Here is a 17714-nt window from a genome sequence, read left to right as displayed (position 1 = left end):
ATGTGGACCAATTCAACAGAGGCATCTGGAACTTTCATCCGCCCTTTGATTCTCAGCTACCTTCTCTTTGCCTTCATCATCATTTCCTCGTGGAAGGGTTATTTTCCATCCTGGATAAAGGAGCCAGGAATCCTGCCCCTTACAAGCGCACCAGCAGCTTGGGCTGCAAAAGTGTACCAGAGTTTTCCTGATATTCACACAATCCCCAGAACCCAGGCAGAGAACGTGGCATAGTCTGTGAAAAGGTCACAGCACTGCGTTAGGAAAGTTCTCAAAATGCTATCACTTAACTTCACTTATTATCACACTGGAAAGTCATCTCACCTTCAGTGTTCTGAATTCATTCATTCATGTCATGTAACAATTGTAATGTGTTACTATATTGCAGAAAAGCAAAGTTTCGTTAATAAGTGGAAAACAGAAAAGAATGTATGTCTCCAGTGGGTGTGTGGAGCATTGTGGCATTAAATAATTTGGGGAACTACTGATTTAAGCAAGTTCCTCTACTGCAGAACTTCTCAGGGCCTTCAGAATGTTAATCTGAATTACAAATCTTCACATAGTGGAGAAGACGGTCAGTAATACTTCTCACACATACTGGTTTGCTGTGGATTGCCCTGGTTCAACTAGCATTCCATAAAAATGTTTTGGGAAAACCTGTTGTAGAGTTTGAGTAACCAGTATTAATCTTCTCTCCAATCTTTCAGTGTTGCACAAAGATACTTGGCAATTATTAGTATAAATCATAAAAACAGCCACTGTCAAGTTGACAGAGAGAAGACAGACAGTAATGCCTTCTTTGGGCTCAGTTTCTGCCTTTGCCTGTTTTTCAGTAAACAACTTTATTCTTCCAACAATCTGTAAATGCCAGTAAGGTATGAGCTTGAATGCTGACATATAAACACAATCTTCTAGGGACTTCCCTGGGGGTCCAGGGGTTAGGACTCTGTGCTCACACTGCCGAGGGCCAGGGTTCAATCCCTGGTTGGGGAACTAAGATCCCACAAGCTGTGCAGTGCAATCAGTCAATCAGTAAGATCTTCTACTTAATTTCAGACATGAGCATGCACCTGTCTAGTTATGAGGCTTTAAAAACTAATCCTAAACTTCCCCTTTTATTCTTTTTATTTCTAAATTCTCCGCCACAAGGTCTGTCACTTCTACCATAGACACGTCTACCAAAAGGCATGGCTAAAATTCCTTCACATTCTTTTCTTTAATCAGCCAGAGGTGCTATCATCACCCAAGCCGGTTCCCTGAGCTACTGTCCTCCTTTGGTATCAGCAGAGTTTAAGGTGTTTGTTTTTTTTTCTTTTTTTATGTTAAGTATAAAAAAAAACAGGTGGCTTTCTCCAAATGGGGAATTTAGAATAGTACCTTTGATATACCTACTATATGAAATGCAAAGACTTTAAGACCTGACTTTATTTACCTAGCTATTGTGAAATGAGTTTTAATAAAAATCAGAATCAGAAAGTGCAAATACAAGCTCAACACTTATTAGCTAAGTGACTCCAGGCAGGACACGTAACCTCACAGAGGCTCAGCTTCCTCATCTGTGAAATGGGGGCAAGTAGGATCCATTTCATAGGGCTACTAGGAGGATTAAATGAGACAAGGCATGTGTAGCATTTAACACACATGACAGGTACTCACAAAAAGTAGCTGCTGCTATTATTATTATTATTACCCTTGGTATTTTATTCTCTAACCAAGTTCTGAGTAGCATGTAATTCCACGTAAACCATTAATACAAAGTGAAAAGAAATCCAGTTGATATCTTCGTAATTCTACATAAAAGTATCATGGATCCAAGGCTACCTTTCAGTGCATTCACTTTGTACAATTTGCTTAATTTTTGTTCTCCGTCAGAAAGCTTCTAATGCAGGAGAAACTCCGGAGAACATCCAATTCGCCAGCATCATCACCAACTAATGGCAGCTTATTTTAGAATCTGATTGAAGTGAAAAATATTAGTTTCTCGAAGAAACAGTTTAGACATGATCTCCACCTCAACTTGGTGCTCCTTGCATAAACTTTAAACAGGGTTCTTCAAAAATCATTTTTTTTTTTTATGGTCATGTTCTATTACTTGCGGTTCTTTGTACAAACCCGCCTTCCTTGGGATTATAAGAGCGTGCTCAGTGCTGCAGGCAGGTGTTCCACAATATCTGCACTGATCCTTTGAGACTCTACCGGCCCCAGCTGGATTCAGTCAGTGGGGAAGTGAAATCTAAGGGAATGCAAGTAGGGCGGGCAACAGACATGGAGCAGAAAACTCCTCAGAGTTGTTCCTTTTCACCAAGAGAAATGGAAAAGCTTGATAATTCTCTATTCACTCGCCATTTCTTGCCTCAGATTTCAGATTTTTCTTAAATATAGAACTGTTTGCATATCTAGATATCTCTATATAAATTTTCTTCTAGTTCCCTCCGTAACTCTACATTAGTGCGTTGCAACTTTCACGTACGTAAAAGTTCTCATACTGGGTGATAAACACTGTGGGTGGATACAGAGCATTATGGGTACCTTGATGGATGAGTTTACCTCTTTTCTGTTGCCTTTCCTAACAAACTTTTGCATTTGACGTAACTCCCTCATGATAACACCTATGCAGCGAGTTGTGAGGGTCAAATGAGAACTTTTTTTGGCAAGTGCCATACTCTAGTAGTTGTTTCTAATTCTCAGGAGAAGAACCAGAAACCTGCAGGTATATGTCTTAATCAGTTTCAGAGGGATGGAAAATTGGCTAAAGCTTATTTCACTGAAACACAAGGAAGGGAGTCTAAAGACTAACAACCACACCTGCTTCTCACGTGCAGAGACCTCCTACAAAACCCTCACAACTCAGTACTAAAGACCATGAGGAAACACTGGCCTCACCTCAGGTCACAGTCTGTGCCGCACGGTTCAGCAATGGGTGCTGGCTGGGGCAGCCGATCACATCTTTGATCAGAAACTGTAAGCTGATCAGATTCCCTGGTACAAACAGGTTTTCGTTTCCGCTCCCCTAAGCAAGGAGGAAAAAAATTATTCAGACAAAGTAGCCTATTCCATAAACTATTTAGACCAGGGACTGGCAAACATCTTCTGTAAAGGGTTAGATAGTCAATATTTTTGGTTTTGTGGGCCACATGACTTCTGTCGCAGCTACTAAACTCTTGTTATACAGCAAAAGCAGCTGCTTACAAATGTAAAAAATTGGTATGTCCGTGTTGCAATAAAACTTTATTTATAAAAGCAGGAAGTGGGCTGGATTCAGCCCACTGGCTGTAGTTTGACAACTCATACTGTAGACAAAAGGAAACAAGATCAATCACATAATACGACTACTAAATCTATGTCTCTGGAAAATCAGCTTGGCAGAGCTGATTTTGCTTGGCTTCACACATAACGAGGAAACCTAGCATATCCTGAATCCCTTAAACAGCTCAACTTGCCAGCCCAAAGTGACCAGATAGATGCAGAAAAAGATTAGAAAATGCATGCAGATCGAAAGGTTTATAGATTGCATTCGGCTGCTTCCAAAGAAATAAAAAACACCTTGAATCCCCCAAACTCAACCTAAAAGTAGATACCTTGGCAGGGTTTGCTGCATGCTTGCCAGGGTCCATGACTGTTCCAGTAAAACTGCTGGGGTTTGTCTTCAATTGGAATATTGAAAGAATAGCGCACATCAGGGTTGTATAACTTTCCCACGGACAACACCTGGGATGTGCAGACAAAATGGAAAGGATGTGTATGGGCCTGGTGATTCTTGGAGTTAGAAAATGGGCATGGGCTCATTGCCAGGTTTTTACCTGAAGCAAAAGTTCTTGTTCAATGCGATCTGTGGAGTTGATTCTTTCCACTACGTTGTCGGACCCGCTGTACTCTATCACGGCGTTCCCAACCCGGATTTCCCTTTTGGACATTGTGACAACAAAGTCTCCATTTAGCAAGAATTCACCTTTACTGCTTGATAAAGCTAAAGATGAGAAAAGAGAATTCATTGATTTGCTGCCACCTGAAATAATACTTTGATAGGCAGACAGCCAGAGTGTGAAGAACGTAGACTGTTCAGCCAGACACGCACAGGCTCAAATCCGAACTTTACCACTTGGCAACTATGTGGCCTTGGGACATCACTTTCCTCCTCTCGGTCTTGATCTCTTTATCTCTTAAGTGGAGATAAAACACCTCCCCTTCATGGTGCCCTTGAAAATTAGAAATATAATACAAGCGTGCTAATTAGCCTGGGGTTTTTGATACAAGCCCTGCAAACACAGGATTACGGATGGAAGCCATGAGCTGTGGTTACCAGAGGAGAAGGGGCGGGGCGGGGGGCAAAAAGGGTAAAGGAGATCAACTGGATGGTGATGGATGGAGACTAAATTTTTCGTGGTGAGCAAGCTGTAGTATATACAGAAGCAGAAATATACTGCTGTACATGTGAAACTTATATAACGTTATAAACCAACACTACCCCAATTTAAAAGAAGAAAAAAAGTTTTATGATTTAAAAATACATATTAATAAAAGGAACACTTACAAAATTGGTTCCCACACAAATAACCCTTTCTACTTCATATGAGAATTAGCTGAACCTACTGAATCTTTGTTAGTTTTCTCTGTTTACACAGATGTTGAAATGTAGAAATCCATAGCCAATATGATGCTCAAATATCACTTCTTTGGCGAGGCCCCCTGAGGTAGCCAGCCTCCAATATGGCCCCAACAATCCTTGCCTTTTGATGGTCACACCTGCGCTGTTCCCTACCACACTGAGTGGCACGGATGTAATAATAGTAGCACTGTGTAACCACTAGGATACGGTGATTTCCAGGGCCAGGTCAAAGGCATTAGGGCTCCACCTTGCTCTTCCTTGAATCTCTGGCTTTAGGAGAGAAGTCAGATGCCATGTTGTGAGGATACTCAAGCAGCCTCATTGAGAGGCGTCTTGCAAAAATCAGTGAGGAACCAAAGCCTACTGCCAATAGCACCTACGTGAGGCATCTGGTAAGTGGATCTGCTAGCCCCAGTCAAGCTTTCGGACAGGATCACAGCCCTCACTGAAGTCTTCACAGCCACTTCAGGAGAGACCTTAAGCCTGAAACACCCAGCTATGCTGCTCCCAGATTCCTGACACACAGAAACTGGGATATTATATATACTTGTTGTTGTAAGCCACTAGATCTTGAGATAATTTGTTACATGGTAAAACCTACCTGGATCATTGTTTTTAAAACTGCAAGCCCCTCCCATTGGAAACACAGATTCCATACTTCCTATCCCACTTCCCACCTTAATTTTTCTCCATATCACTTTGTTTATGCTCTCTCTCTCCAAACAGGAATGTAAGCAAGGAGCTTTGGACTGTTTTATTCACAGCTATATCTCAGCTTCTGAAAGAACACATGGTAGATGCTCAAAAAATAGTTTTTTGGGGGAAGAATGAATGAATCCACTGTGAATCTTGCAAAAGATGCAACAACCAGTGAAGCTGAACAAGGAATGTTAGAGAACAGCTTGAGTCAAGTGCCAAAACACTGGCCACTAAGAACATGACAGAGTTAGACCAGTTAGACATTTAAGAAAAGGAAATAAAAATGGACAAAGAAGATGAGATGACAGCTGCTTCAGAAGGAATAATTTACTCATCCAAGTGTCAAGAGAGACTACTGGGAAAGTGAATAAAAACCTCAGGAAGGGGCTTCCCTGGTGGCGCAGTGGTTGAGAGTCCGCCTGCCGATGCAGGGGACACGGGTTCGTGCCCCGGTCCGGGAAGATCCCACATGCCGCGGAGCGGCTGGGCCCGTGAGCCATGGCCACTGAGCCTGCGCGTCTGGAGTCTGTGCTCCGCAACGGGAGAGGCCACAACAGTGAGAGGCCCGCGTACCGCAAAAAAAAAAAAAAAAAAAAAAAAAAAACCTCAGGAAGCTTTTTAAAAAATGGTTCGTTTTCAGATTTTACTGTCAAATTCAAACTTTAAGCAAAGAATGTACCACTCTATCACATGACTTGACTGGAAAACTTAGGGAAAATATTTATTAATTGCTTATTCTCCATTCTAAAAACGTGGGCATGATTAAAATCAAAATACAATTCTGTTGGATATACGAAAAAATAAAATTTATTTTTATACTTTTTGATTAATTTCTCAAGATAAAATCCCAATCATATCATGATCAAATCAAATCCTATCCCAATCATATCTTCCCCCTAGTATTTACCATAAAAGTTTGGTTTTATTTTAAGTACCTTTTTTTTTTTTCCAGTACTACTGCTCTTTGAATAATGAATTCTCCCATGTTTTGAGCTTGACATGTAGCGGGTACTCAAGAAAGCAGAGCTATTAAACATTTGAGCCCGAAACAAAATACTAGAAAGAGGCCAGTAACCTTCTGTAAGTTGTGCACGATTAGCAAATCTTGGCAGCAAGGGGTCCCTTGAAATGCACAGGCCATGTATTTAGGTGAATAAAAGGAATGTGGAAACTGGACCCAGGGTTGGCAAACAGGTGTCCTCCCAGACACAAATGTCAATCATTTGGTACTAGCCATTCAAGAAACTACGCAGAACAGGATTCCCTGACAGCATCGTGTCTCAGCATCATTGATGACATCTGTCTTGGTTGTGGGATGGCGGGAGCCAAGTTATCTTAGGCGTCTGCCAGATCCTAACCTGCCCTTCGCTGATGCAGGTGATGCATTGTCTTTCACCAGAAGTAGACCAGAAGCAATGCATATGTAGAAGAGGTTGAGAGGATTTAGGGCAAGCAGATATCATACCCTTGTGTGGAAATTAATGAAGGCTTCAATGAAGCTCTGAATATTCCCTGTGGCTCAGTAGCAGTAGTGTCCCTGTTTTCGAGGACACGGGAACCTCACCGAGTTCACCCAGCTGGGCACTATACCGATGCAAGGACTGCTCTTCGCAGGATCAGGAATTAATTGCATCAAATTTGATCCCTAAACCTGCGCTTCATCTACCAGAACTCCTACCTCATAAGCCCCATCTTGGCCCTGAGGTAAAAGTAAGATGCCTTCATTGGAAATGGTTGGGAAGAAAGTGGTGACACAGGAACAAAAGCTTTTGAAAAGATAATCTTTTGAAATAGGCAATCCAGGATCTTGGCTTCTTCTTCTTGATCCAAAATCCTTTGATTGTCCCTCTACTACCAACAGAACGTAGCTCAAACTCCTTAGCATCACCTTCCTGTATCTTTACAAATCTTATCACGACCTATTCTTCCAACCTCACCATTCCCTCCCACCAATAAGCCTCAACCGCAGTCATGTTCATCCCCAGGTCAGCTACACATTTTTCTATATGGAGGTAGTAAAGTGAAGTGGTTAAGCGTACAGGGTCTGAGGTCAGACCAATAAGGATTTTAACTCTTTTCCCATTTTCTGTTCATGTGACCTTGGGTAAGTTATTCAACCTCTCTGAGCCTCAGTTTCGTCCTCTGTATAATGGATTTCTTATAGAATTGAGCAGGATAGTGCATATAGGATTTGGTAGCTGGTGGGTCAAAATGCCTTCAAATGCATTATCTCCTCATCACACTTCTATACTTGCTTAATTCATGGATAAGAAAAGCATGACTTAAACATTATTAAAATATTTTCTGAGGCCAGGTGACTTCTAATCGTGGAAGTGTGTCTCCAGAGCCTGTTAACCACTAAAGTTTTCTAAGAAGAAGGTCAACACATATCCATGAAATGAGTGAATGAATCCAGGCGTTATCTTACGTACAAATTGAAAGCAAATATGTTTAGCTACAGATTTTTAAAAATTTAAGATATTTGTTCTGCTAGACTGCATGAGCCTCTTTAAGTAAAGCCAACATTTAAAAATGCACTTTTCTAAGCCTAAGAAAGATCCCAGTCCATAGTAGGTGCTCAGTCAACGATGTCGAAAGAACAAGTGATTGATGGAACCTGACATTCGTGACAAGGAGAACAGAGAGCTTCCAGCCAAATAACTGTTTCCCCGTCAGTGTAAACCTCTGACAACCTCATCTCCCCTGCAGCTCCTGTAGCGTGAGACCCACCAGCCACGCAAGATGTAGGAGTTTCAGTGGGTCACTGGTTGGAGACGAGGTTGTTTCTGTGGCACCTCAGGCCTCCTGAGGCTGCCTCCTAACGTGGGTCACTTACATGGCGGTGGCAGGATGTGCTGCCAGAAAAATCACCCAGTTCTTTCAAGCGAGGTCGCATGCTAGCTACTCAGCTGATGTTTCACTAAAGGGGGGAAACGAAATGTCACAAGGCCAGTTCTGTAAATTAAGCGATAATCCAGTTCTGGCTGTATTCAAAGAGCAATCATCTATCCTATGTTAATTCTGGGGCTCCTTTCCAATGTCTCCAGGCTTCCTCTCATGCTTATGCTGACCTGGGGGCATTTCACCCTTCACTGCATGCTCCTCATCCCATTAGATGGTGAGTAGGAAAGGAGATAGGAGTCATCAGGTGAAATGGAGTTCCTGCTTTATCTTGAAGTGAATCGATTCCTGTCTTCCCACTGCCACCATTAATCAAGGGCTAAGTGTCCTGTAGACAAATAAGCACCATGGAAATGGCTCCTTTTTCTCCTAAAGAAAACACGAACATGGTAGCACTGGGTGCAACTTGGCTTTAACCCAACGGGAGGGAGGGGTCTATGCTGAAAGGATGACCTTTGACATGGAGACTTTCTGCTTCGGTACCTTGTGAAACAAATAGTTTCCTGAAAACAACAGTCTACTGCCCAACCTCCCACTAATGCGATTAGGGAGCTAATTTCCTGGGTTGGTTTCCCCCCCATTTCACCCATCAGAGCTGGGCTGCTACAAAGGCCCTCTCTCCTGGAAACCGCTCCTTCACCAACACATGCGAAAAGAGTATGGCTTGACTGACCTTGAAAAAAAAATGTGAGGTATACAGATGATCGCTTAGCAACCGAACAGCTAGGACTGGCCTCCAGCAAGACTCAACTGGGGGCTTTAAAATATTCTTAGAGCACTTGCTGCGCCTTCCTTCAAGCCAAGAGTAAACATTTACACCCGGCAGATTTGATGACAACATCATATTCCTCCTAACTTGTTAAGAAACCACTGTAAGGTTCAAAGGCTCTAAGGTCTTGACCCTCATGCTCGGTGAACTGTGACTCGCCATCTTTGCTTGGACTTTTCATTTGTTTCCAGAGAGACGTTCTTTGGCCAACAGGTAACTTTCCCATAATATTCCATTAAAGAGCCATGACTACCTCAGACTGTCTGTCCCAGATGACAAATCTTCTTTAATTTTGCTTTCATTCTCTACAAGGAGATTAAGAAACCTCTAGCGATAAATAAAAGGATATAAGAAGGCCCTCCCCAATTCAGGCACCTGACCTGGCTGATGAAGTTGAATTGAACTGAGGCCACTGCTTGGAAAGAGATTATTTTTCCAAGAAGGAGAATAACAGTGGAGAATCCTTCTCCTTTTCGATGAGAAGAAAGGAACAGCTCAACATGGTGTTTGGCTCTCAGGAAATTAACCAATAAAGGGGGCTGCATGCAATGCTGCTGGATTTAATTAGGAAGTAGTAAGGCCACAGCAGTCACAGGTTCTAATTTATAATGCAGTCCACGAAGAAAAGTGCTTGACCCATTGTGCACACTGGTTGAAGGAGAAATGTGGGATTCCCCAAAAATAATTTGGATAGGGTCCTCAAGAACCTTGTTAACTGTTTTAAAAGGTACCACTCATTTGCATATTTAGGGTGAGGAAAAGCTGATGCAACCACTGAGAATTGATTCCAAGTAAGATTTTACAGTCTTTAAAGAAGGAATGATTCTGTATATTTCCATCATAACTCCATCCCCCCATTAGGCACATGGCAGGTACTCAGTAAGTGAAGACAGCATGAGCAGTAATTATTATTCAATAATTATTCAATAATTCAGCCATCATGTACTTAGTTCATATCATGTGAAGGCTTCCTATCAGGAGGTAAAAATATAAAGACACAGCTTCTGACCCTAAAACACTAGTGGTCACATGGATAAATAAGGAACAAGTCTCAACTGAGTGGATGGTGACTGCATCCTTTTGGCTGCTCAGGTCAAAACCATGGAGTCATCCTTGACCCTTCTCTTTCTCTCATACACCATATTCAACCCATCCACTAATCATGATGGCTCTACCCTCAAAAGATATCCGGAATTTGACTGCGTACTGCCAATTCCACTGCTCCCACCTGGGGACAAGCCGCCAGCACATCTCTCTGACTACTGCAAGAACTTTCTAACCCATCTTTCTGTTTCTACCCTGTACCCTACCTACCGACCCCGTCTATTCTCAACGTAACAGCCAGGGTACTCTTTAAAAAATATAAATATGATTATATCATGTTTTTCCTTGGTTCAAAACCTCTAGTAGCTACCCTCGTCTTTCAAAGTTCAAGTCCTTTCAATGATTATATGGCCCTATATGATCTAGTCCTGAAACCTGTTTAATCTCATCTGGGACTCTCCTCTGTGCTTACAAAGCTCCAGCCACACTGGCCTCCCTCTATCCTTGGAACAAACTAGACATATTCCCCTTTTAAGGATTTCACATCGGCTGTTCCCTCTGCCTGGAATGCTCTTCCCCTAGACAGCCATTGTCTCTCACTACAATTCAAGCATTTCAACTCCACTGTTCCCACCCACTCTCAGTGTCCCAATTTCCTTTATGCTGCTCTGTTTTCTAATTTTACTTATTACCTTCTATTACCTGTTTATTGTCTATCTCCTTCCAGTAAAAAGTTCTAAGAAGACAGAAATTTTAATTTATTTTTTTAATGTTTTTGTTCTGTTTTGTTCATTGTGCCTAGAACAGGGCCTGGCACATATTAAATGAATGGCTGGCTGAATGAATGATGAGACATTGCAGAAAATGCTACAACAGAGGCATGTATAAATGTTATATTTAATTAGCACGCTTGGCTAAAGGGTCATTGCTTATCTATAAACGATTTCATGCAGACATTCCAAAATATAGATATGGGTTCTAATTCAATCCAACAAATTCTCATTTCTAACTCAATATTTCCAGATGTTTGGGCTAAGCCTCTGCAGAGGCGGTATTCAGATGCATGGAGTCCCTGCCTGGACATTATAAGAAAGTCCATTCATTTCTTTTAAAAACTGCCCAGCAAGACTGCCCTGATTTCTTCTAGATCTGAGTGCAAGTCGTGCCGCTTTTCAGAAGATGCTGGCTGTGCAAGGTGACTAGCTGAATCCCTTTCTGTCATTACCCCAGTCCCCATGTTCTTTTTTTAATGAAAAATAATTGGGTGAATTTCCTAATCACTTATGGAAGTTTACGGAATGATAATCTGAAGTGGGACTGGGCTGAGCAAACAGTTGAAAATGAACACAGGGTTGTTGGTGAGCTGTGCTTTGAAAACAGGAAGAGATATGAATTAATCATGTGCCTGGCCATGGTGAGAGAAAGATGAAGAAACTATGAAGTAACAAGATGGGCCATGTTAGCAATGACATAAGAAACATATTGCCAGTATAGAACCTTTTGGAATGACTGGGAATAATGAAATGTTGAATAAGTCCACCTGTGGTCTGCTATTGGTTAAGTCAACTAACACCTCTACTACAACACTGGCATGTCAGTTACCCAAAGGACAGATTTTTTTTTTTTTTTTAAAGACTCAAAAAGAGCAATGATTGTAGGCTAAACTTACAAGGCAAATACTTCCAAAATTTGATTTGGGGATATATGGGGATATATGTATATGTATAGCTGATTCACCCTGTTATACAGCAGAAACTAACACACCATTGTAAAGCAATTATACTCCAATAAAGATGTTAATGGAGCCCATTTTCTAAGACCCAGAGTCAATTCCTTGATATTGACTACTATAACTACACAACTCTTAAATCAACAGGCTAAGGGTATAATGTACAAGGGAGAAATAAAATAATGAGTTTCAAGATCAACTTCTTTCTTTTATGAAAATACATGACATCTGAAATCTGTCCACCTGCTGTAGGGGAAAGGAAGTAGCCTCTGCCAACTGCTCCAGAGAACCAGAATTCCTGCAAATGGCAGGGGGCACCCATCTCACCTAAGTAGTTATCATCCTCTGATTTCCCTGAGAAACTGTGCTGCCGCACATCGATACTGGTAGCACCAGCTGGAATTCGGACCACAACATTGTAACCTGGAAAGAAGTGAGCAGAAATTGAGCATTCCACAGATTGGTTCATTTTCTCTAAGCATGGTGTAAAAGGTGGCAACAAAGGAATACAATATAATTCTCACTATTAGGTGCCTTATGGGTAATGTACCTTATCAAGACTCATTTTACACTTGACATGAATACTTTTACATATTACACGTGGTTAACAATGTTTACACTTTGACTATTTTCCTTCTCATGGTTCTTAGGAACAAATTCTTACCATAATGTACTGTATTAAATGTTCCTGCCACTGTTTTGCACGAAGAATTATCGCCACCACAAACCCCACATTTATCTCTCCGGGCTTTTGAGTTTAAAACATGATCGCATCCAGCTTGCTTTTAAAAAGAAAACAGTTGAAATACATGGTAAGTATTAGAGAGATTATAAAATGATAAGTAATGTGTTTCTTTGAATGAGGTGCATTCAAAATGACAAGAACTTTTAAGTCTCTTTAAACTTTCAAGGGCTGGGAACTCAAATTGTCTTTAGCCTTGCTGTGGGAAAATGTGGTCCTTGGACCAGCAGCCATGGGCATCCCCAGTGATGTTGGGGATGCAGAATCTTAGGCCCCACCCAGATGTACTGAGTCAGAGTAGATTTTTCTGGCATGCTAATAAGACCCTTAAGTGCTTCGTCTACAGATTAAAGTTAGAGAAGCACTAGTCTACAAGTAAGTAAAGTAAATGAGAAAAATAGCTCAGGAATGAAAAAAAACAGGGGGAGGTTGAGGACTGTATCCCATTAAAGAGCTCACACCGCATCTTAAGGGAGCAGCCGCTGTCCACTGCGGGCTACTGCTGCCATGCAGAAATAGGAGCCCAGTGTTGACATACCCCAATGTTTCAAAAGGGACTGGAAAATTTGATTTTATGTGAAATCCCCTATGTTTAAATACAGGCTATGAATGGAGGACAAAAGCATGACTCCAGGCTGCCAGGTTGAGGCCTCAGGCTCTAAGTGGCCTCTTTAATTTCTTCACATCTTAATGCAATGCAGCAGTGTAGGCTGGGGTCTGAAAAGGTCACCGGCAATCAGCAGAAGACCAGGACAGAGTTCACATCCTCAACTACTTTGTTCCTTCGAATGAACTAGTCTTTGCGGAGACACTCAATGTTTTGCTCTAGCGCACGGACTAAAAAGGAAGTCCGCGCTGTAGCTGTGGGTCAGGAGGTGGGTGAAGCTCACAGGGGCTCTTCAATCAAACCCTATCAATGAGGAGCTCCAATGTGCCCTGGACTTCATGCAAGGAACAGATACATCATCTCAGAGCCTGGCTGCGAGGGATGAGTTCTGACTGGTGAGAGCAGGGAAATGGTGCCAAGCCCTCAAGAAATCAGCACTCTGACGCTTTACCATCTGCCAGAAGGGTCTCAATTTCCCTCCCAAGAATAATTTGCCTGTATGTCTCTGGTAGAAGTTATCCTGCTTCAAATCAGAAATCTGAGTGAGGCCGGCTCCTCCTCGTAACATCTTTTTGGAGCACAGCTATTCAATCTACAAAACTCACTGTCAGGAAGCTTTTGGGTTTAACCTTATGCACTGTGGTTATCGTAAAGAAGTGTGTATGTGTGTCAATTATAATAAATCTTCACAGGGAGGTTTTTTTCAGACTCCCACAGAGAGTGTCAGAAAAATCTAGGGCAGTGGTTCTCAAACTCTGGCATGCATCAGAACCAGGTGGTGCTGGGAGGGATAAATTAGGAGTTTGGGACTAAGAGATACACACTACTATATGGAAAAGAGATAACCAACAAGGACCTACTGTATAGCACAGGGAACTATACTCGATATTTTGTAATAACCTATAAGGGAAAATAATCTGAAAAAGAATACACACACACATATGTAACTGCATCACTTTGCTGTACACCTGGAAATAACACAACGTTGTAAAACAACTATACTTCAATAAAAAAAATAAATCAAATAAAATAAAACATAAAGAAAAAAAGAATTAGGTGGTGCTGATGTTGGTCCGGGGGCCCCCACTTTGAGAACCACTGCCCTGGAGATGATGCACAGATACTAGCAGCTGCTATTCTATCAAGGAAGCCACACATCACAGCTTGGCAGCAAGACAACACAGTGAAGAAATCGCCATCTGGGACTCACCCGGCAAAGGCCTTGGACACAGATGTCATTGGTGTCCTGGCCACATGGAGTTCCATCGACCACTCTGTCACGGAGCTGATAGTAGGCCGTGTTCCCCGCCACCCTGCAGAACAGCTTGCAGCGGTCCTTCATCAAAACTAGACAGGAGAAACACCATGCAACGTGACTTTTGTGCCTGGACCCCGTGCCAGCCTGCCAGCCACGAGCACGTCCCCAGATGCACTTACTTCCACTGTACTTCGGGACCCAGCGCACGTTCGGAAGCAGACCATTGATGTTGAAATGCTTTCCATCGAAGTGAGCACACTGTTCGTCTCGGAAGTCTCGCTTCTGCTTCGGACATGGCTCCGTGTTGCAGGACTTAAATTTCATTCTGCGCCCTACACAGTACTTCCCGCCATTTTTTGGCCTGAGAAAAGGTAAAGAACACACGTGCTGTATTATAATGTATTTCTCCCCATTACTTGATAATGTAAAGAACACACATACTGTATTATAACGTATTTCTCTAATGTATCATAATGTCATGTATTACAATGTGGCTTCCTGTCTTTGAGGGAAGCAAATGTGAAGTGGACAGTGACAGTGGCCAGGGCAAGGGCTCTGGAATCTGGGTTTGCACTCTGCCTTCAATATCATTAAGTGTATAACCCTGGGCCAGTCACTGAAGGTCCTTGAGCCTCAGCCCTTCCATTTGTAGAATGGGAAGGCACCACCTGGTAAGGCTGTTTTGAAGATAAAATGGGAGAACATCTAACTTAAAGTGTGAAACATAAAACCTGGCATCTATTAGGCCATTCTGTGTCCTCCTTCCCGTGAACAGCCATAGTCCTTCAGTTTTAAAAACACAGAAGGCCAAGGGTACAAATGAGTACTTGGAATCCTCCTGTCTAGCTTCCGTATCATGGTACTTTCATGTGCAACCATCCTAAAACTTGCACCATTCCATTTCCATTCATTTCTGTCCCTCTTCTCTCTTCCTCTCTCTCCCTGCGTGAGCGTTGTTTTTGCTTTGTTTTACAAATAAGATGGAATAAGATGTGCTCATATTTTGACTAACTTAACAGGAGAGGGTGTAAAGGTTTCATTAACTTTTGTGTGACAAGAGTATGGAGGACGCCTTGCAAAGCATCACAATGCAAATTTAATCTCAGCATGCAACCCCGTTCATGGATTTTCCAGATGTGACCCAGAGAGTATATTAAACAACCCGTCTCCCGGCAGTCAACAGCTTGCCAAGTGCATCACAGAGACGGGAAGATCACAGAATCAGAGGAAATTGGACTCACTCACAGCCCAGGGCTGGAGCAGCTCGGATACCAGAGCTACTCAGATACCACAGGTACCACAGTTGAGGGCACCTCTCAAACTGAAAGATTTCTACCTTTTCTCTTTAGAATGAATCTTTCAGAGTAATTTGGACCATAAGAAGTGGTTTTTTTTGGTTTTGTTTTTTGGCTTTGTTTTGTTAACAGGGCTTGGGGAAGGGAAATATATCCATGACTATAAAATACAGAATGAGGGGCAGTCTAGCTGAGCCCGTGAGGCTCTAGAGTTGCATCTGGCTTCTTGTCTTGGCCCCACCCTCACTGTGTGACCTTAGACAGAGTTCTTAGCCTCCCAGAGCTTCAGTTTTCCTCTTCTCTGAAATGAGTGCACACAGCAAATGCCTAAAAATGTTAGTGACTATGATGTTACGTGTCAGCACAACCCAACCTAATCCCATCCGATTCAGCAGTTTCTTTGTTTTGAGTACCAAATCTGAGCTATGACATGTGCACCGTGAGGCAAGTCTCAGTGGTACTGCAGAGTGCCTGAGCCTCAGGAAGGGCTGCCTGGCCATGATGCTGTCATAAACATGTTCCATCCACCAAAGATTTGTAGAGGGAGGTAAGAGCATGGGCTTTGCAGTTACAAGCTGGGCAACCTTGTGTAAGTTACCTGGTCTCCGTAAGCTTCATTCTGCACATGTAAACAGAGATGATGCTGTGCGCCTGAAAGGCTTGTTATAAACGAGGAGCTCAGCAAGGAGTCTCATAACTAACTATTCATGGTCATTATGAAGAAGACTGCATCTAGGGATGCAAAACGGCTCAAAACCCAACAGTATCTATGTCTTATCATTTCCCCATTAGGCCCATATGATTTATATCTGCCTTGTGTGCTTGACTCACCCATATTCACTCATATCTTGCCCAAGGGGAGGGTAGCTGAGGTACTTTTATATCAAGGGATGGAAGGTTCAGAGAAGTTAAGGACTTTGCCCAAGGTAACACAGCTAATAAAAGAACAGAGACAGGACTGGAATCCAAGCTTCCCAGGTTCTCCCACTGTGCTCTTCCTGCTTCATTCTCCAGGAACTATGGTCCAGAGTCCTGTCTTTTTCTTTTTTGGTGCCATTTAGAGATACAGCCTTGGTTTTCTGGATACCAAGTTCTTCTCTCAGTACCAAAGCACCCCAGTCTCACGCATAAAATATCACTGATGACACATGAATAATAGATCAGGCTCATAACGCTGTAAAACCTGTTTTTCCTTCTACAAGGAAGACCCCTTCAATTTTTTTCTCAAATTGAAATGATCTCTGTGGAATCTATTTAAATGTCCCAACAAACTACAATGGATCCATCAGATCATTTACCTGTTGTCTGAAAGTAACTCATATTTCTTTCCCTTTGAAAATAAATTTTTTTCAGTGATTTTTTTTCTTTCGGTTCTCTTATATAAGAAGTCTTTTCTGACTCTTGAAATTGATCAAGAGCAGCAGTTCCTTGGGCAGCAAAGAGTTAACATTTGCAGGTGGCTTCCTGATTCACATGGTAACAGAATCCACCTTTGCTTGCTTTGACCACTATCAAATGTCAAAGAGCATTTTGTGACTTACTTCTATAAATGACATTTAAAAAAATAAAGAACACACAGAAAACACTCCATGTAAAAGGCAATATTGCCGAAGGTTATAGATACAGATTCTGGAAACAGGATTTGAATCCCAGCCTTGCCTCTTAACCATGGTGCAATCGTAGGTAAATCACTCAGTGTTGCTAAGCCTCAGTTTCCCGACCCGTAAAAGAAAGATGATGCTTTACTTCAAGGGCTGAGTGAGGATTAACGGGTTAATAGATTCAAAGCACTTGAACAAGGCCAGCCATACAGTAAATGTTTAGCTATTACAAGGGTCTGTAAACTACAGCCTGTGGGCCAAATCCAGCCTACTACCTGTTTTCACATGGCCAGTGAGATAAGAATAGTTTTTACATTCTAAAAAAATTTAGAAATAAATAAAAACAATATTTTGAGACACAAGAATTATATGAAATTCAAATTTCCCTGTTCATAAATAAGAGTTCTATTGGAACACAGTTACACCCACTCTATACGTGTTATCTACGCATGTTTTTCACTGT

At 42.0% G+C, this 17714-nt stretch overlaps 1 protein-coding gene across 1 annotated transcript in view; it reads right to left on the bottom strand.

Annotated features, from left to right (window-relative positions):
- The window catches only part of ADAMTS9 (ADAM metallopeptidase with thrombospondin type 1 motif 9), a 172844-nt gene that overhangs the window by 103608 nt on the left and 51522 nt on the right, over positions 1 to 17714 (bottom strand). The window contains exons 13-19 of the mRNA XM_032648471.1: positions 14535 to 14716; positions 14308 to 14444; positions 12413 to 12530; positions 12076 to 12171; positions 3801 to 3967; positions 3579 to 3708; positions 2884 to 3010 (exon numbers count right to left, since the gene is read on the bottom strand). Coding sequence (XP_032504362.1) covers positions 2884 to 3010; positions 3579 to 3708; positions 3801 to 3967; positions 12076 to 12171; positions 12413 to 12530; positions 14308 to 14444; positions 14535 to 14716 — 957 coding nt within the window. The remainder of the gene's footprint in view (positions 1 to 2883; positions 3011 to 3578; positions 3709 to 3800; positions 3968 to 12075; positions 12172 to 12412; positions 12531 to 14307; positions 14445 to 14534; positions 14717 to 17714) is intronic.

Source organism: Phocoena sinus, chromosome 11 (assembly GCF_008692025.1).
Source record: "Phocoena sinus isolate mPhoSin1 chromosome 11, mPhoSin1.pri, whole genome shotgun sequence".
NCBI classification, from domain to species: domain Eukaryota; kingdom Metazoa; phylum Chordata; class Mammalia; order Artiodactyla; family Phocoenidae; genus Phocoena; species Phocoena sinus.
This window is presented reverse-complemented; position numbering and strand designations above follow the sequence as displayed.